Raw genomic sequence first — 21,253 nt, 5'->3', positions numbered from 1 at the left:
CCAGTGTTCCGGGCCATTTTCCATCTCTGAAGTCACGAGTTAAATGAACACTCGGGATTTTATAGAGTCTCTCTAGCTGAGTCTGTCAGGAATAGTATAGTGGCATTGAAGTGTTCTGAACCCTGTGCTGTAATTATGCAATTTCAGGATCCAGGGTGAGAATCATGTCATCCAACAGATTCATCAGGTCTATGCGCTGCTAATCTGTAGGAAGGAGAGATAATGAAACCAGCAGCAGTGACACCACACAACATTACTGTCATTACTTGATTCCTGTGAGCCAAACATCGCATAGAGATATAACATGGAGTTCAACAGCTCAGCTGTGCAGTATCTTAGTGTGTTGAGCAAAAGAAACTTGACTGATACAGGCACAAGCTAGAGTGAGAAAAGTCATAGGCCAATCAGGCAGAGATAAAGAATAATGGGCTGTCCACACCAAAGCATGATAACTATAACTATAAATACAATTAACTATCTGCAGAGATACAAACTGAAGAGATACAAGTGACAGTAGAGATACTTTACATAATAACCAATGCACTCTGTTAATGGTGCATCAGCTAATGTGGCAATCAACAGCCCACACCCTGTTGTCTTTTCCATTGCTCTCCATGCCGTTCGCTTCCTCCTAAAAACACACACACACAAGCCGTGGGACCTCCACATCTATACACGCTCATAAGCACACAAACAAACCCCACACACACACACACACACACACACACACACACACGCACACACGCACACACGCACACGCGCACACGCACACACACACACACACACACACACACACACACACACACACACACACACACACCTAGCCGGTTGAGTGTCTGAACGGAAGTACTTGAATTTGGAGGAAGTGCTGCCCAAGGAAGTTATGTTGAGGCTTTACAGAATTGTTTACATTCCCCGTGCATGAAACCCGTGTAGTACATACAACATACAACAGAGTTGTCCCTCCCCATAGATGCACTCTGCATTAGGTCGGCATTTCTCCTCAGAGATGAGAAAAGGCTGGGAACAAGGCTACTGCTCACCTTGAATGTCATCATTCTGATGTAAAGGACAATCATTTAGTGAAAAGAGGCTGACAAATTGATGCCGTGGCAGACGGCGTCACAAGTGAATGTGTGACACACCACGCAGCATGGAGCATGACATGGGCACGATGGAGGCCACGCACACTCTAAAAAACTCAGTAATAGAAAATCCCTTGCGTCATGTGTTTTGGGTCACGGTTCAGGTTCGGTTTTCGGTGCATTTTGGAGAAAATAGTTGAAAATTGTAAATATTTCCAAAATTCAGCTTTTCCATTTAGACACATTCCAGTCCATAATTCTCTGCCTTTCATCCTATTATCAAAAGAAAAACAAATCTTAAGTCACTGACTACTGAGGAGAAGGCACTGTCACAAAGAAACAGCTATAAAACACAGGTTGCTAGTGGTTGCTTTCATGCATAAGGATTTTAAAATGTAATGCACAACGCTTACAGAGAGTCCCTCTCTGCTGTTATGTATTGTGGTACTTTGTTCAAGCAGCTGTGTTGGAAATAACGTTACTTTAGGGCTATCATGATTTTAGTTGGCATTGAACATTCAAATGATGGCATGACAAATATTGTAATTTAAATATACAAAGATGATACTGATAATGACTGGTACCAAAAATCTAAATAATGAGGAATTGTTGGGGAAGCCCTACAACCCTGAGGTGCAGGAGGGCGTAATAAGTTGTGCTCTGGTGCAGTTGTTGAAGTAATCAGTAATGTCTCTAAGGATGATGATGTCAGTGGTCCATCGGAATATGAACCCTATTGATTTTGGTGACCCCATGGCCTTTCCTCTAGTGCTACCCTTAGGCCAAAATATAAGATATGTAAAGATTTATGGGTGGAACTCAGGATGAATTCTACACATTTTGCTGGCCTTTCCTTTAGAATCTCTTTCAGCAAATATACATGATAACCCCCACCACAATTCTGCTGCTTCTAATAGTAATTTAAAATGTTCTATTTGTTTTCTTCCATTTCTAGCCCTACTAGTGAGTGCACAGGATTCTTAGGATGGCAAAGTCGGTCAGTTCCAACTACTTGGTGGTTGTACTTGCACTGGTTGGTGCAAGGAGCAGCTAGCTGCTAGCAGGGCTTTTGGACTCTTGGTCTTGTTACAACATGCTTGAGAACAGCCAATACATAAAACCCCTTCTGTATGTACTGTATATGATGGCCCTCACCTCTATACTGTACACTCAATGAAAAGTAGTATACAGTACATACAAAGATCTACAGTGTTCTTGTCAATGCACCTGTTTCCCAATGCCCCTCTCCATGGTTTTGTTATGTAATCTCTTCCTGAAATGTGTGTGTGTGTGTGTGTGTGTGTGTGTGTGTGTGTGTGTGTGTGTGTGTGTGTGTGTGTGTGTGTGTGTGTGTGTGTGTGTGTGTGTGTGTGTGTGTGTGTGTGTGTGTGTGTGTGTGTGTGTGTGTGTGTGTGTGTGTGCACGTGCCCCTGCACACGTGCATGCGCAAGTGTGTGTGTCATTAAATGCATTACCACACCATATCAGCACCTGTGGGTGATGACAGGGGGCTCATCTATAATAAATAACAACAACATCCAAGAAGGTGGATGGCCCCAAAGCGTCTGTCACAGAAGGGCCTCCCCTAAGACACCAGCCAGGGCAGAATGTGATGTTTGATATATTGATTGGTGTGTGTGTGTGTGTGTGTGTGTGTGTGTGTGTGTGTGTGTGTGTGTGTGTGTGTGTGTGTGTGTGTGTGTGTGTGTGTGTGTGTGTGTGTGTGTGTGTGTGTGTGTGTGTGTGTGTGTGTGCGCGCGTGCGTGTGTGCGTGCGTGTGTGTGTGTGTGTGTGTGTGTGTTCCTAATGCATTATTCTGACCCCAGGCCCTACCCAACCTGAGGCAGTATACCGTACAGACTGAGCACCAAGTCTTACAAGTAGGAAGGATTTTTTAATTGGTTTAAAGTTTTCTGCTGTGTATGAAATACGGTCTAAACCAAAAGCACAGCGTCACCTTCTCCCATTATGTGCTCATATCACCAACACTCATTTGGAGAAACCCCCCTCGGGAAATAATTTCAACATTAGAGCCATAATCGCCTTAAGATTTGATTCAACTGTGGACAAGAAATGGATCCCTGAAGGAGATGCATCCCTTTTAAAGTTGCACTTCATCTAATGCAGCCTCTAGGCAGAGAGACAGATGCATGGACACTCCAGCTCATTTATGTATATTCATTTTCACCTCTCGTCACTCAGAACCCGCATACAGCAGCACTGCAAGTGACGAGAATGTTCTGATCTGACATTATTATAATGATCATAACACTTTGCATAAACAATGGGGGAGATGGAAAGCAGCCCAGGGTGTAACGGCGGATGAATTAGTCCTTTGATATTCCCTATTAGTGAGGGCGACGTGAAAAGGCAACATTCTGAGGAGTGTTAATAACTACTGGAACTTCAAAATGAGAGCTAATTCCTAATTATGATACACACATGCATGTGCACATCAAAGGTTGCGCTATAGGATTTTAAACCAGCGGCCATAAAAAAAGGCCATATCCAATTTCAATGCATGAACGACAATCAGGTGCATAAATGTAGCCTAACAGTTATGCATTTGATTTGTTTTGGATTGAAAACTATTTGAACAAAAACTAGTAATTTGCCACATTTTGTGTGCATGGTAGCGTGTGTGTTTGTGTGTATGTGTGTGTGTGTGTGTGTGTGTGTGTGTGTGTGTGTGTGTGTGTGTGTGTGTGTGTGTGTGTGTGTGTGTGTGTGTGTGTGTGTGTGTGTGTGTGTGTGTGTGTGTGTGTGTGTGTGTGTGTGTGTGTGTGTGTGTGCATCATCAGTTTATTAGAAGTAACAAGTTTTCTTCAGAATAACGAGCACTCAAAGGGTACTGCAAAAAAAACAGGTACTTACAAATAATCCTTCCTTCATAACGGTGATAGGCTCAGTTGGATGCGACAACTCTTGCAGTGTGGCTAGAAATGGACACTGTTGTGTACTGTCTCTAGACATCTCTGTTGGATGTTTCATTTTCAAACGTGTGTCCATTGTTATTGATTTGTGGTAGGACAACTTGCCATTGCACAGATTGCATTTGACCTTGTTTTCATTACATTTTTCATAATCTAGCTGTGTATTGCCCTCTCCTGTGAAAGTGTCTGTGGTGTGAGTGTGTGTGTGTGTGTGTGTGTGTGTGTGTGTGTGTGTGTGTGTGTGTGTGTGTGTGTGTGTGTGTGTGTGTGTGTGTGTGTGTGTGTGTGTGTGTGTAGAGAGAGAGAGAGAGAGAGAGAGAGAGAGAGAGAGAGAGAGAGAGAGAGAGAGAGAGAGAGAGAGAGAGAGAGAGAGAGAGATAGGGAATTATATTTTCTGGCTTTTGTCATAAAACAAATAACAAACAAAATGCCAATTACCGGCCTAACGTGATCTCTGGTGCACATGCACACACACATCCACCAGGAAGTCGGATCTGACACGCAAAACTAATGTAAAGTGTCACCTGTTTTTTTCTTGCAGTGGCTGCAACCAGGAAGGAGACTGCTTCCCCTCCGTGCCAACAGTCAAACACACTTTATCAACCAGAAGATCCAATTTATAAGCCCAATTCATATTTTGTTGTATAAGATGGAGTCACGTGGTGAAAATAGCCGTTCTACAAGCTCATACAGGTGTTGTGAGCTTGTGGATCTGCATGTTTTGTCATTTGACAGACTACTATGCTATGCTATGCTATCCCCTCAACTTCTCAGACACTCTCTTTATTGATCATTAAAGTGGCCATTAATAGGCAGCAATGTGGCCTGGTGGTTTGTAAGATCAACCCTGAAACTGAAAGTTCACAGATTCAAGTCCCTGCCTTGAGATGCTGGGTTCTACCTGTTCCCCTGCATCTGGAAGGTGCCACGATCAGGTCTCTCTGGGGGATATGCATATATTGCCTTTTAATACAGAACTACATTATGCACAATACTGAAACTGGTAGGCTCTGAAAAGACATTGCAATGTGTGTTCCAGGCTGCGAATACCTTTGACTGAACATTGTCTGTGGTTCATGGCTTTTGCAGAATTGTGCCAATTATAGGCTACTTGGATTAATGATGGACACTTCAGGGGAGGGAGGGGTTGTGCCTGATAACCGTGCACAGATACGTATGTAGGCCTATTATCCATACATGCAGCTGCTGTGGAAACAATTCAGACCAATGTAAATGCTCTCCATGTTATTTGAAGGGTTTTGTGTCTCTTTTTGAGAGAGTGTGAGAGAAAGACACACACACACACACACACACACACACACACACACACACACACACACACACACACACACACACACACACACACACACAGAGTGTGAGAGAGAGTGAGAGAAAAAAGCAGTGGCTCAGTGTTATGTGTGTGGGTGCAGTGGCTCAACGTGGGGGTGTGATACTGCAGGTTGTCGGCAGACTCAATCTACTGCATAAAGCAATGGCGAAGAGCAGGAGATAGACTGAGGGAGAGTTGTTGATTTAGCCCCATGAACCCTAGTGTCAATGTTCTGGGAATGCCACAACAGGCAAACATTCAGCGAACATAGCAGATCTTCAAGCTCACAACGCAAATATGGCCTATTTTTGTAAAAGACATTTGGTGCAGAGGGGGGAAAAAAAGGAGAGGATCAAGTATAGACCCCTGGGGAACACCGGTCAACTAAGGACATAGGGATCTCGTTATGCATGCAGTACACTTCTCGTCTCCTCTCTCACACATGTCATTCATCCATCTGCACGGGGAATTGAACTAGGAGCTAGCAGGCTCTCTGGAATTCTCCTTGATTCATTTTTTATTGCAGTCTCACATGCACGCACACATACCCACACAAGGCCCCAACGAGCAACCCCAAGTGTTGTTGCATTGCATTGTGGTTAATCTTCCAGCCCGTATGGCCATCTACGTTACACGGTTACATGGTAAAAACACAAGCTTTTAGCTGAGAGCGGATTAAAAATAACCCCTAATTAAACAGCACAGCTGGAAAGACAGGGAGGGGGAGAGAGACACACACAGAGAGAGAGAGAGAGAGAGAGAGAGAGAGAGAGAGAGAGAGAGAGAGAGAGAGAGAGAGAGAGAGAGAGGGAGAGGGAGGGGAGAGAGAGAGAGAGGGGAGGAGAGGGAGATAGAGAGAGAGAGAGAGAGAGAGAGAGAGAGAGAGAGAGAAGGGGAGAAAGAAAGAGATTCAGCTTCCATTCATATCATCACGCTTAATACATATTCAAAAGGCTTCACATGTCGGAAAACCTACAAGTGAAGGAGCCTACTATAATAGACAACTGGTGATGTCCTATTCAGAATGAACAGGAATGGTAGAGCTTCACCACCTTTGGTGTGAGATTGAAAAAGAACACACTGAGAACTTAATGCCATAATATTAGAGTCTACCGTTTTTTAATGCTATAGTGGTAGAAAAAAAATAACACTCTTCAATCAATTGAGCGGTGCAGAGTAATATATCTGCAAAAGTCTATATCTGCTCTGTGGTCCACAGCTCACCTCAAACCACAAGAAGTTCATTTATGGTCTACCAAGGACCCCAACGGAAACAAGTGTGATGTTTTACATTCTTTCAAGTCTCCTTAAGGTTCTGCTCCACTTTTTCTGGATGATAGCCACTCATGTTACTCCTTCTTCCCTCCATTAACTTGTAGATTATATATAATTCTTCTCGACACATAGTTGTCTACTATATGATAAAGTTAAGACTTTAAGGTTGACGATACACTAAGCAATTTGTGCAAATCAGCCAAGCTCTCAATAGCAGACATCAAAGTGAATCACATGGTCAGAAATGTAATGTTTCCATGGCAACAAAATACACCTGTTCAGTAATACTACAACCATACCTCTCTGCCCCCTTTTCTTTCCAAATGAATCTTCTTTACCCACTCAAACATCAATATACAAAGTATTGACCTTTTAAGCTAACCCATAATTATGTCATTGCATTGTGATAGAAGGGGACAGCTGTGCACATATTCAACAGGTCTCTACTTGCCAGGCCCACTCATTCCGATTCAATCTGATTAATCAAATACAGATTTGAATACGAACAGTGTGCAATTGTCAGGACAAATTGCAGGGATAGGAGAAGAGGGGGTTGTGTGTGTTATAAAGAGAGCAGCGGGGAGGGGGTTCTCTGCTAAACTGTTTAACAAACATCTACATGACTTTATTTAAAAGTTTATATATGGAAGCGCTCCATCACCAAAATCAGCCTCACAGGTTACCATGCCTCTCCTATATAATAATATATATTTATTCTCAGTGGAAAGCAACGAAGTACATGTACTCAAGTACTGTCTTAAGTACAATTTTGAGGATTTTTTTTTACTTTACGGGGGTATTTTCAATACTTTTACTTCTACTCCATTACATCAAATATTGTACGTTTTACTCCACTACAATTATTTGAAAACTGTAGATACTAGTTACTTTGTAGGTTTTGATTATTGTTACAAAATAATAACTCATAATAATGAGTACCCTACTTTCTACTTTTGGTACTTTTTAAGACAAGTAGCCTACATGTTGATGCCTTTGTACTTTTACTCAAGTAAATGTTGAATTCCGGACTTTTACTTGTGACAGAGTATTTCTGCATTGCAGTATTGATACTTTCACTTAAGTAAAAATGTAGCCTAGTATACTTTTTCCACACTACCACCCATGGTATCTCCATGATGATGTATTCTCACCTGTTTATCCAGCGGCTCCTTGGCCGCAGTGGACACCTTGGGCGCGGGGACGCGCTCGCAGGTGCATCCCTCCAACAGGTAGATCCCGGCGGGCCGCGCGCTCTGCTCGTTCTCGAAGTAGAAGAGCACGTTCTGGTAGAGGGCGAAGAACTTGTCGTGCCAGCGGCTGTTCTCCGCCGTCTTCTTGCTCAGGTAGCCGCGCTTGGTGCCCTCTTTGCGCGCCACCACCGACAGGAACAGCGCGTGTCCCTCGTTGTAGCGCACGCTCTTCTGCATGTTTGTGGTCGATTTCTGGTCGGGTTCTGTGATGTATCACTGCAAAATTGTGGAATCAATTAAAAGAGGGAAAAAAAAGGATTTTTTTTTTTTTTTGCGGTTTCTCCCTCTTTTTTTTGGGAAGTTTCTTTCTTTTCTTTTCTTTTCTTTTTTCCAGAACGGAGATGTTCTCGTTTGTTAGTTTTTCACATGGAGCCCATGTTTATCAGGATGCGCGCAAACTTTTCCCTCTGAGTCAGTGTTCAGCAGCAGAGTGGAGGAGATGCGATGCGGTGGCGGCGGCGCACGGAAAAGTTGCCCCGCGCCGATGGAAGAAGCGCTCCTCCGGGGAAAGTCATCCTAAAAAATGCCCGTCTGCGTGTCCACCGAGGACTGTAAAATCCATGTTCTCTGCGTTTCTATTATAAATAAATAAATATATATATAATTAGAGAGAGAGACAGAGAGAGAGAGAGAGAGAGAGAGAGAGAGAGAGAGAGAGGTAGGTAGGATAATCACCGAGAGAACTCTCAAGCGGACAGACAGTGAGCGAATCACAGTCAGAGATAAGCTGTAATCGGCTTTGACACTGGTTAACTCTCTCTGCGGTGATGCTCCGTGGCTGGGCAGGGCAGCGTGGAGCTGGAGGAATGGAAGGCGGAGCGTGAGTGTAGAGTTGAGGGAGTGAGTGTGTGCGCGTGTGTGCGTGCGTGTGTGTGTGTGTGTGTGTGCGTGTGAAAGACAGAGAGAGGGACAGAGAGGAAGAGAGAGAGGAGTGGGTCGCAGATCTTGATAAAGTGTATTTGTTCAATATAAATACAATACATGTATTTAATCCACTGTTTCCCAAACAGTGGGTCGGGACCCATTTTTGGGTCGTGGACTGATTTTTATGGGTCGCCAGTAAATATCCCCTTTTTATTCCTACATAAAAACATATATTATTTTTTTAAATCACAATTTTCAGCTTTTAAAACAACTATTAAAAACAACATTTCATCAATTAAAAACAATTTAAAAAAAAAAGGTATTTCATAAAAATAAAGAAAAATTTAAATAACTTCCATGAATAAAAAAAATATATGTTTAAGAACTATGCCCAGCATTGTGAGCTTGCAGATCTGCTATTTTCACTAGTTTGGGTCCCGGCCTGGGCAAACGTCTAATTTCTCTTTTGGGTCTTGAGCTAAACAGTTTGGGAACCACTGATCCTAATCTATCAGGATATCACAATAAAGTCACAATTGATTTATTTTCATTGCCTTCCTGTAGACTTGGTTGGAAGGCAGGCAGGAGTAAAGGGTCCAGCACAATCTGGGAAGGTGCAGCATAATCAAAGCACATTGTAAAATCAACACATAGGCCTACTCCACACAATAGACATTGTAAAAACTTACATGCAATTCTCTGGTATTTTACCCGAGAATTGTTTTTCAAATGTTTCTTACAACTTCTCACAGTAAAACTGGTTTAATTTAGGCTAATTCAGAATTGTATTCCATTCTTCCCCAACCCAGGAAAGAAATGGGCTACTTCTCCCTAACTTGCTTAAATTGGGCAGTTTCAGTCTGTAGCTACTAGGCAACACATTAGCCCTCATATTTATGTTATTACAGTTTTTATAACATTTAAATGACCAGGAAAATAATTTGGGCAAAGACCATGCAAATTCTTATAAACCAAGGTATATCGAACATATTCAGATTTAACTTACTGTGACTGTGTGACATAACCAACCACGTAAAATTTGGAGCTCCTTGCCAAATAATGCTTTCCATTTCTATACTTTCCTGACACTAATAGGGCTGAATCTTCCTAGACAGTTTGTGTAATAGTCACTGCATTATTAATAAGGTTGGACCAACCGTACATATTAGTTTAATGAATGGATACAAAATACTACAACATTTAAAGTGAACTAAAACCTAGATGGAGTCTGGTGATGAATAAATTACCTTCAAAGCGGACAAGGAAGAGTATGAAATTGGTATTTGTTTAATTCAATTATTACTCACAAATAGACTGGTAGACAAAATCCTGATAAGATGGCATTAAAACTGATGCTAATGAAACTATTAGGTAATAATATCACACACACACACACACACAGAATCACAGCAAGCAGCACAGGAATATAACTTAGAACTGTAAAAGTCGTTTTTCTTCACAGAGTGCATCATTCTTGTGAGAGAGTAATTTTTGGACAGGTGGGTGAGTTTGACTGTATCCAGTTCATCAGCGACTTCCTGTCATTGATGTTCCATAGATCAGATAGCAGAGTTTTATTCATCCTAGAGAGAGAGAGAGAGAGAGAGAGAGAGAGAGAGAGAGAGAGAGAGAGAGAGAGAGAGAGAGAGAGAGAGAGAGAGAGAGAGAGAGAGAGAGAGAGAGGATATGTGAGAAATACACAGTCCATCTGGTGACAGAAGCATTTCCCAGTAAATGAAAGAAGATCTGTGAGATTTCACTGAGATAACTGCATCTTTAATATTCCACCAGCTCTACTGTGAACACAGAACGGACTCACTCCAACACAAGACAAACATTTCATATGGGGAGGATTACACTGATTGACAGAAAAGAGGTGAATGTGCGTGTGTGTACACATGCACTGACAGACATTTCATATGATGAGGATTATTTAGGGAGAGAGAGAGTAAGCAGCACTCAGCTCCCAACAGGCTGTCTGCAGTAGAGTAAGATACGGCACACCACACACATAGAAAGAGAGAGAGTGATAATAAGAAACAGAACTGTCTGCAGTAGAGTAAGATACGGCACACCACACACATAGAAAGAGAGAGAGTGATAATAAGAAACAGAACTGTCTTTAGAGAGTGTATCATGCTAAAACGTTTAAGAGCAAATAGACTAAGACGAGTTATGTTTCCACTTGTTCAGTCTTAAGTCAAAACAGCTTGGTTTGTTCTTCATCCCACACACAGAGGTAGAACAGTTTATCAATCAGGCTGAACAGAGTAACATAAGCCTTAAATTTGTCATCGCCAGTTCCAATATATACTAACCAATTTGGTGGGCTCAAAAATTGTATGAAGAATTTAATGTTGGGTGTACTCGCACTGGGGGGGCTTGAGGACAAAAGTATCATACAAGTGAGATAATATTCTAGAGCTCTGTGATGTATCTATTTATCTATCAATAGACATTTTCCTAAACTGGTTATGAGCAATATAAATTCAAATCAAGGCAAAAATGTATCTTTAAACCTGAAATTTGAACTTCAGGCGATGTGCAGTAGGTGTGTACTTAATGAGCCTGCCTGATACTAACTCTCTCTATACGCCTACATAATCCTCATCAAATTAAATGTCTGTCGATGTGCATGCATGCACACACCTCGATTGTAAACTACTGAAATCTGAACAAAATGTATTTTCACCCATTAACCACAACAGCAACAAACACTTGTAAGGTATAATCTGTCATCGATATTTTGAGCATGTGAAAAGGTGAAAATATTTTCAGGAATTTTCTAAAATAGCGGAAATAGACAATCTACAAGCTTGACGAAGTATATAGGGCTTAAATGAATAAAGGGATAGAAACAGAAGGTGCTATTCTCCAAGTTTGTTTCCTGGAATTGTGTTATTTTATTAAACGGTAGACCAACATGCTGAGGCTCATTATAATTAAGTAGACACCTGCTGCAGGAAGGCGTAAATGACACAGGCCATGTCAGTCACTGGAGGAAGAGAAAAAGGGAAGATGCAGATGCCAATAAGAACACAGTGCATTCATCTCAGAGCCAGCCGTTTATATGAGAAATGGCTTATTCTAAAGCAGCAGGAGTAAAGAAGATGAATTGGTCAGCTCAATTCCCGTTGAAATTCCTTCCATGATTAATTTATTCATCAAAAGTGAAGGAAAAATTGGACGACATGGACAACTACAGTAGGGCTGCAGTAAAAACTGTGATTTAACTGTGGAGTGTCACTGAAAGGCCGACCAGGCAAGCGCTGCCACCAATGAGACCAGAGGGAAGAGGAGAGAGTTCAGCACCACGGCCAGCGCCGGGCCCTAAATCAGCTGATCGAAGGGAGGCATGTCCCTCTGTGTCGCGGGATCTGATTGGCACGTGCTGACAGCCACGCTGTGTTGGTTCTGATCAACCTTGGGCTATGAATACTGCTGTGGTCTCCCTCAGTCTCTGCTGGCTCTCTATGGTCGATGACGCATTGCTGGGTGGTAATCGATACACTCCAATTGTATGAGATAGTTAATACAGAAATGGTACAGAACTGATTGTTTTTTTGCATCTTTTCTTGGCAACGTTTGGTCATGAACTTTCATTACTGGACAAAACCCCAGACCGGGAAGAACCTTTGCATGTGAATGCCTTTGCCCCTCCCCACTGCTGTACAATTTCCCTTAATAAATTGACTTTGGGCAACTTGAACTCTCCGCCTCTGTTGTTGGTATCGATCAGTCCTCACATAACAAAGAAACACAAGGTTTAGACTTTTGCAATCTTTTTGCAATTCAAATCCTAATTTGATATTAATCACAATATTTTCAATGTGAGCGTTTTTTTCTTTCTCTCCATATCCATATGCAGCCCTTGTGGGAGTAGTTGCTATTTACAAATTAATTGGACATTAAAACATTGAGATATGGGCCAGGTTAGATAAATGGATAGCATATTGATCATGGTCGTGGCATCCCTGGTTCAATTCCGACCTGTGTTGCATGACCACCCCCACAGCAATCCTATCTAGCCTACATAAAGCAAGAAATTACAAAAAAATGAAGAATGGCATACTATTTCAAACCAACATAAACTTTCAAATAGAATCTTACCACTAGTTAAATGTGAAAACAAGGCACTTGAGACTCTGATAGTACTGTGCAACATAATTAGAAATGAGTTATTACTAATTAGGCTATAAATAAGCCCTGAGACAAGGGATTACAACAGCATTACAATAATACACTAATATGATGTGAAGTTGTCTAGGTGATGGCATTTGTCATACGTTCTCAGAAGCTGTGTGGTCCTTAAACATGCACAAACATCGCAACTCAACATACGTAGAACCCTGCTTCCATTATACAGTATTGCTCATTTACTTCACTTTCCCTTTAATTTGTCAGATGCAGTGTGCTTTAAATCAAGTCCCATCCTAAACACACAGAAACCCTATATCATTCCTATGATATTGATCTAGGTTTGTGGTTATTAACAAGTCTCTCTCAAAGCCAGAAGACAAAGAGCTTTCTTTTCATGTGTTAAGTCATCAATAGACAAAGTTTGGGTGGCTCCGCTGACTTTGGTGGTTTTCTGAGGCTATTGGTACATTTTCTGTCTCAGAAGTGTTGTGATAAAACAAAGTTAATTGGAATGAGCCACTCCAAGTTGTGTGTCTTTGTGACATTAAATAAGTCAGACTGCTGAGTGTAGTGTGATGTTTTTATTGACAAAAATGCAATCGAGGTATACATTGTTAAAAAGCCGCTGAAATTCATTAAAGGAAGAGTTTTTTTGTCTAGTTCTCAGTACACACTCTCAGGGTGTATACTGTATATACAGTACATAGTGTGTGTGTGTGTGTGTGTGTGTGTGTGTGTGTGTGTGTGTGTGTGTGTGTGTTTTTGTGTGTGTGTGTGTGTGGGGGGGGGGGGGGGGGGGGTGGGGCTTATACTAACCTCCTGGCGTCCACTATGTTCTCCAGCTCTCGGGACTTGCGTGCGGCAGTGTATAGTACAGCGTCTGGGATATCAGCCAGTCGTGCGACATTCAGGCCATAACTCCGTCCTGCTGCTCCCTCAGTTAGCTGGTAGAGGAAGGTGATGAACTCTGGTTGAATGTCACCATCTGATGGACACATCAGATGCACGCACACGCAAGCATGCTCACACACGCACGCACACACACACACACACACACACACACACACACAAACACACACACTCTTCAAACCCCCTTCACTTGAAGATTGTGGGAAGTTTTAGCAGGAGGGGTAATGATAGACTAATTCATTCAATAGACAGTCCTTCCTAGCTATGAAGACTTACAATGAGGCACACAATGGTCAGCTCGTTCAATGGACTAATCGGCCATTTAGTGTAGCACAGTGGTTCTCAAACTTTTTAATTTGAAGAACGCACATAACTCTGTGAGTGTACAAATGGATTTGTACACTCTCAGAATTACACACCCGTAAGGGGCCACTTGGAACCCACTCAAGGAACCATCCCTGGACACCAATTTTCCAGTGAGCTAACATGCACAATATCAGCACCCTGACTATGTTTGACCAGAATGGAATAGAGCCTTCATTAGCATCATTGGTAACAAGGAAGAGGCCCAATTTATTTCCAATATGGCCGCTGTGCATAGAGCCTATTGCTCGAAAAAACAACAGTTCAGCACTATCTGACATGATTACTGTGCATTCTCTGGTATTTCCCTTGTCCTGCACTATGCAAGCGCTGTTGAGGGTGTATAGTGTTGTATATTGTATATTTTGTCAATTATTGATGGTGTTGCGTTGAATGTAATGGCTTTTACTCCTTTGCATCTACAGTACTTTTTCTTGCCCTGTAATCTGTATCTTAACTACTGTGCTGCTTTTGGCGACTGAATTTCCCCGCAGGATCAATAAAGGTTTCTGGTAAGACCACAATGACCAACCCAATTATCCTGATGTGCCTTTTAACCCGATGCCATGGCAGAAAATTGAATCAAAGTAATGACGTGACCTCATGAATTGAACTGACATTTACCGACACAGAGGATGTAATGTAACATCTGTCTTTAGGATGAGCATCTATATGTAAAAAAGGAGGGAGTGGGCTTATGAGATGTCATTGATGTTACCAAGTCAGAGCCACAACCACTCAAATATAATAAGCTTTTGGCTATATACAGTGCATGCACAAATCCTTTCTCACTCACTCACTCACACACACACACACACACACACACACACACAAATGTACAGATACTACCTTCAGCGTCAGTGGCGATGCCAGGTTCATTTAGTAGGAAGGCCATGTGATAGTTGGCCACGTTTTCTGGATACATGCGCTCCAATTCACACAATGGTGGGTAATGGGTCACAAACAGGGTCAGAGACTTGACCTGAGGAGAAAGTGAGAGATGTTTTTATATCTAGTCCAGGTATTTTATGCAAAAATGGGGGTCAACCTCACACTAATTGCAAAAAAAAACAAAATCAACATATTTTGTGTCCTAAATATGTCCTGAATGAGCTTGGAATCAGAAGGGAAAATCTAAATAAGACGTCATCACACACTATTTTTAAATATACAATTATCAATTTGGCAGATGTATAGCTGAGGACCCAAGGAAGTCCTGTATCAAGTTTGAACTTGAAGTTTGGATGAGCGGTTCTTGAGAATGCAATTGTGCGAGCAGTTCATGCATACTCAATTGTTGATGCAGCCGTCAATGCACTGTTTCTAGCAAACATGCTCAAAGTCCGTCTACCACAGCAATCTGGAACAACAGACAGTAGGGATGGAGAGGCAGCGTCAGCTGAAGCACGTGCAAGGCAGCCAGATTATCAGAAAACAGATGTGAGCAGAGATGTGCATTAACAGTGCATTGACGGCTGCATCAACAATTGAGTGTGCACGAACTGCTCGCGCAACAGCTTTGCCACACATCATGTGGATTACTGCATTTGGGGCATAGATCAACTCCAGCAGCTCTTGTAGCCCAGATGAGGCCATCAGGTTCCCAAAGTTTGATGTTTGCCAAAGGTAACTGTTGTTACTCTCAGTCTGTGCATGAGCCTGATGCTAGCTCATCGCTCATCCAAAGAAGTTCAAACTTGATACAGCACTCTGTAACACTCTGTAACGCATGCACACATATACACACACACCTGAGCAAAGCTATTCTAATCCACAGTGTCCACCCCCAGTAGAAGGTAAAAACAAAGCACATGGTGAAGGGAGGCTAACTGCCTAGCTAATAGTCTGATTAGCTGCTAATGGCTGTTAATGGCCATATCCCCCCAGGGCTCGCTGACACCTCTATTACACTGTGTGAGACCCATGGACAGCGCAACTACCAATGACCAGGTTCTGTGGCATGGATGAAATTTACAATTGAGTGGACAAGTGACAACTAGCATCAAAGAATCGATAAATTGATGGACAGAAAGGTTATTAAATAAACATTTTATAATCAAATATCAGTTTGCTTCTCTTTTCTCAATTTATTGAAAGCTTTTGCTTTTGACTGCTGGGTAAGGGTGTGTTCACACTATCTGCCTTTTATGAAAAGGGGGGGGGGTTGGGGGGGCGCTTTTTCTGCTGAAAAAAAGAGATATAACTCTGTGGAAAGTACTGAATACTGATGGTTTTACACTAGCAAGTGCAGATGTGAAATTAATCAAGATTGAGAATCTGCATGGCATATTTATCACCTTAAACTTATATATTGTTTAGAGAAAAGCTGTCACCTCTTCTTTCGGGCATAGCTGCTAGCTTGCTCCGTCTGGAGCAGTGGAGCTGATGCTGGATAATACAACTCCACATTGTAATGAATAAAGCAAATACAATAGTGAAATAGGAAACGTTTCCAGACGAGCCACAAGGGAGATAGCCTGAAAGAGCAAGCCCTATCGATGGTCTTGAAGGGCAGATCCAACCCCAGGCGGTTGGATTCCAGCGCCGCTTCCTCCAATCTTCCTCCAATCTATGTCCCCGCCTCCCCTCCCCTCCCCTCCCCCCCGGCCTGTGCACGGAACACGCTGACGTCACCAAATTTAGAGCAACGCCCCTCTGCACTCTGAGTGGTTAGGAGATAACAAGGTTCACTCCCACTCCGAAACCACCGTTCCTGCAAGGTTCCCCCAGACTTTTTTTCTTTTGTAACAAAAAAAAAAGGCACAGGTTTCCGAGGCTACAAGGGAGGCCTCTCCTGTGTGATCAGCTGATAAAAAGCTCATCACATCATATGAACTTTTCTCAAAATGTTAAACTATTCTGGCGCTCGGGTGGCACAGCACTAAAGTGCCTTCCCACCACCGTGGAGGTTGTGGGTTCGAATCCAACGTGGTGCATCCGACTTTGTCGGGCGTCTACGTGTTCGGGGGAGGGAAGCCGGGCGGGGAGGGTGGTAATTGTCACTCTGCGTAATCCTGCAGGTTGGGGCAGCACCTGTTAGCAGGGAGTGTTGGGCAGGAGGAGTAGGACGAAGGCTCTACGTCCTCCCGGTGGGGCTCCTCACTGGCAGGTGTGTTGTCAGCAGTGACAACACAACAAGTGTGTGGGGAGGAATCAATTGGCACAATAACTAAATTGGGGAGAAAAACTGGTTAAAAAGAGAAAAGAAAAAAAGTTCAACTATTCTCAGTCACCTTTTTGAAGTAATCTGCTCTGCAAAAAAAAAAAAGCTCTGACCAACATCTTTTAAAGACCTCCGATAACCTTTTGGTTATTTCTCTAAAATGTTTATGTAAAAAGGCGGTGCCCATTGTTTTTAAATGGTGGACAGTGCAATTTCAGGATGTCTGCTTGGGCTCAGATGAATGATGAATAAACGAAATAATAATAATTAACAGATGAATCGGTTATGAAAATGATCATCAGTGGCAGCATTAAATGTAGAGATGGAGCATCCTGCAGGGGAGGTTAGTGGAACAGAACAAGAAGATGAGAGAGACCGGGGACTTATGGAGACGTAGAAAATATCTCTCAACCAACTTTAACCAGGAGATTTGCTAATCTGGGCATTGGTAGTGGACTGAAGGCAGACCTGCAAACTCATGAGGGCTGAAAAATCTGGTTCCGGAATCATTAGTAAAATCTGCAGCCCCTCTGTAAACAGTGTTTATCAGTCAGAGTCGTGTTCCAAGAATAAGTGATCTACAAGCAAACAACGCTTCACATTGCAAGGTATGGTTAGCTTGTACAGTAGATCTGTTATTTTTTGGCACGTGATTCCCTCCAAGCATACGACGGTAACCCAGCTCTCCCTATTTCCACTGAAAACGCGTATTCTTTTACATGGTTTTGTACACTTGCCGACTGTTTCAGGATGCACTCGTTTAAGGACTCTTTATCAAAACGTCCTGGCTGGTTAAGGTAGCTGCATACTGCACCAACACAACTGTGTTGGTGCAGTATTAAAAAAAATATTATGACAGACAAATGTTAGTTCATAACGCCACACAACACTAGCCTGGTTCCAGACCATAGACCCAGCCCACTCTCTGAGTGGACTGCCTCTTGGTCTGGTGTTGTAAATGTGAACCTAGGATTTATTCGGTACAAAATGTATTGTCCAATGAGAGTCGGAGGTGGGGGTGGCAGGTGGCTCATGTCTCTTCCAAACTACCACTGCTTTTCATTCGCTTCACTGCTGGCAGAATGAACTTGGAGCTGGGCTGGGTATGCGGAACGTCTGACCAACATCTGACCAACTAGTTCGGAGGCATAGAACACCCAAATGTAGTTCTTTGAACTCGCCCACCCAAACCTCTGAATGATATCATATTGTAGTTTTGGACCAGTCTAAATGAACACATTTAGTCTGTTCTGGTGTAGTATGCAATGGGCTTGAGTTTCCATCATTTAGCAGCCAAAGAAGAAATCTACATGCTATTGGCGGTTGGCGGGTGTTGAAATTGTTCCCTGGCTGTTGTAGTCCATGGGGAAAACATGCCAGACCACAGGTATGGCCCTTTAATACATACATACTGGAACTATACAGAAAACCAATCAATACTACAGCCAGGCCCTGACTAAAACATAAAATCTTCTTCCTCCCATTGTGTACAGAAGATGCTATATGGTCTTATTCAACTACTCTTTTTCCGTTTCAGCCTCCCTTTCTCTCTCTGACTGCCATGCTGTCAAGGCTGCCTGGCCATTGAATTCACCGAGTGGTTTCATGAAACTCATCTAGGTGAGCGTTGAGTGTAGGGAAAGGATCTGTTACTATAACAACTGAGTCAAAGGAAGGGCAGTAGGGATTTCTGCATTTTGACACAAACAGATGATGATGATGATGATGATGATGATAATGTGAGGTAGGGGTTGATATGAGGAGCATAGTTCATGGTAATTCCAGCAGGCATGGGGAGGGCAGTCAATGACCGTACGGCACAACTTGTCCCACCTAGCTCTTTGGAGCTCGGTTTCTTTCAATAAGCAAGGCTTCTCGAGTCACTCTGACAAATCAATGCAGTTATACAACAGGTGGTTAGCGGGCCTCCGCCTCCTGCCAACTACAGCTCCCTGTTGTATTAGCTGCTACTGAGCTGCTTACATTGTCCAAAGAAAATTACATAAGCATGCAATACGCAAGATTAATATGTAACTGGCAAATCATGAAAAGTGGGTAGTGTTTTTTCAAAGACAACATGTTCATTCTTCTATATTTGGACTGGTAGTAACAGAGCTGTTTTGATTATGTAAACTTTTAACAAATTACTTGTACAGAGCAAGCAAATGCCATCATACTTGAGTGATTTAGGCTGCAGCATGCACACCTACTAATGAAAGGACATGCCCAAGGTCTGGGCACACGGCAGAAGACTCTTGTCTTCAACCTACAGAATGGCCCGATGCAACCAAAATATTGCATGTACGATGTAATTGTACATATGTCGGCTATATATGTACGGGATAATATATAGACGGTAGCTGTGCCGGTCATTATTGGAAAATAAATCCCTACTGGGAGAAGCAGGACTGAAGCAAATTACAACTTACAAGCAAAACCATACTTTGACAGAAAATATTGATTTAAAAGGGGTAGATCATTTACAGTGATCTACTATTAGGAAATAAAGACGTGAAGATGTGAAGCTGTGTGATAATATCGTATAATGGGGGGGGGGGTATTGGTATGGTAATGAATATCTGATATAGAATTATTGGCCCAAGCCCAAGTTGCACAAAAGGGGTTCGTTCTCCCACTTATACCAAGAAGCCCATATGGAGAGGCAGTGATTAGTGCCCTCCCAATCCATCTGGCAAACAAACAGCCAGCGAAATAAGCCTCCTCATGTGTGACCATGAATATACTGTAAAGCCCCCCGGCCCCCGGGATCATTGTGAACAACGTAACCTGAAAAGTCCTTCCCCACCTGGAGAAACAGTCCAGGTGGAACTAAATGTCAGTGGAGAGACAGTCACACAGATCCCCTTAGTAACCTCTCTCTTTCTCACACACCCCCCTGGTGCCAGTGATCTGCTCTCTCACAATGGGACATGCAACACTGTGCAACACCCGCAGGACCCCTGCAAGCTCACATACTCCCAGTGGTGGAACACGCACGCACGTACTGTACACGCACACGCACACACACAAATACCAAGGGAGTGTTGAGCACTCAGCTCGAGTGTACAGAGAAATCTCCAAACCCGTCTGCTCCCTTAACCACTTAAGTTAAACCCTATACTTCATTGACCGGGGTCCCCCAGGCGTCTATATGTGGCCCCGCCCTTTCCCCCCCCCCCCCCCCCATCTACACCAAATCTCTTCGCCGAAAATAGATGTACAAGCTCACAACGCGCCACGCATGCTGCAGCAAATATTTGCCTATTTTCGCCAGTTGTGACATGCCCAGAATAGGCACTCTAGGGTTCATGTGGTTCAAACCTCTGCTTTAGAGGACCTGTCCCTTATGCCTATCCTGCCTGGCTCCACTTGGACGCCTCTGCCTTCACCGGCCGTTTGAAATCACGGTTCAGGAGGATTAGCAGGGAGCAGGGATGACACAAGAGTATACAGTACAGACTGGTACAACCCACTCACGGCCATCACCAAGGTTCAAGAGCAACCTACATTATCCCTGGCCTTGATAACTGATATTCTGTCCAATACCCACAGAGGTGAGAGTAACCCCCCACATACCCCCCCCCTTTCCAGCATTTATACTGTAACTAGCAGCTGCAGCAGCATTACCATTATAGATCAAGTCTCTCTCCAATTAACCTATTAAGACCGGGAAAGCATGTGTCATTTTAGATTTCTTTTGGCTATTCAAAAATAGAAGATCCACAAGCTCATGGCGCGGCACTCAGATCTGCTCATTTTGAAAAATCGTGAAAGTCCTGGAATAAATATATATTTTTAAAGTGAACAGTTATAACTCAAATCTTTGCTTATGGGGGTCCCTGGAACAAAATATTTTGAGATGGGAGTCCACGGCCAAATATCATTTTGACATGGAAAAGTTTGAGGACCACTGATATAGCAACAGGTTTTTCAAAAAAAGG

At 42.8% G+C, this 21,253-nt stretch overlaps 2 protein-coding genes across 3 annotated transcripts in view; both read right to left on the bottom strand.

Annotated features, from left to right (window-relative positions):
• rasgrf2b (Ras protein-specific guanine nucleotide-releasing factor 2b) overlaps nt 1–8,403 on the bottom strand; it is a gene marked incomplete at its 3' end in the record, with an annotated part of 58,294 nt that extends 49,891 nt beyond the window's left edge. Inside the window, exon 1 of the mRNA XM_080433530.1 lies at nt 7,775–8,403. Within this exon, the coding sequence (XP_080289656.1) occupies nt 7,775–8,050 (276 nt within the window). The 5' untranslated portion in view covers nt 8,051–8,403. The remainder of the gene's footprint in view (nt 1–7,774) is intronic.
• Nucleotides 8,404–10,028: 1,625 nt separating this feature from the next.
• Nucleotides 10,029–21,253, bottom strand: part of msh3 (mutS homolog 3 (E. coli)) — a 62,231-nt gene continuing 51,006 nt past the window's right edge. For both annotated transcript variants that reach the window (XM_080434407.1, XM_080434408.1), the window contains exons 22-24: nt 14,999–15,131; nt 13,694–13,862; nt 10,029–10,320 (exon numbers count right to left, since the gene is read on the bottom strand). In XM_080434407.1, the coding sequence (XP_080290533.1) occupies nt 10,206–10,320; nt 13,694–13,862; nt 14,999–15,131 (417 nt within the window). In that variant the 3' untranslated portion in view covers nt 10,029–10,205. The remainder of the gene's footprint in view (nt 10,321–13,693; nt 13,863–14,998; nt 15,132–21,253) is intronic.

The sequence above is a fragment of the Gymnoscopelus braueri genome, assembly GCF_963280865.1.
Source record: "Gymnoscopelus braueri genome assembly, chromosome: 7".
In the NCBI taxonomy this organism is placed as follows: Eukaryota; Metazoa; Chordata; class Actinopteri; order Myctophiformes; family Myctophidae; genus Gymnoscopelus; species Gymnoscopelus braueri.
This window is presented reverse-complemented; position numbering and strand designations above follow the sequence as displayed.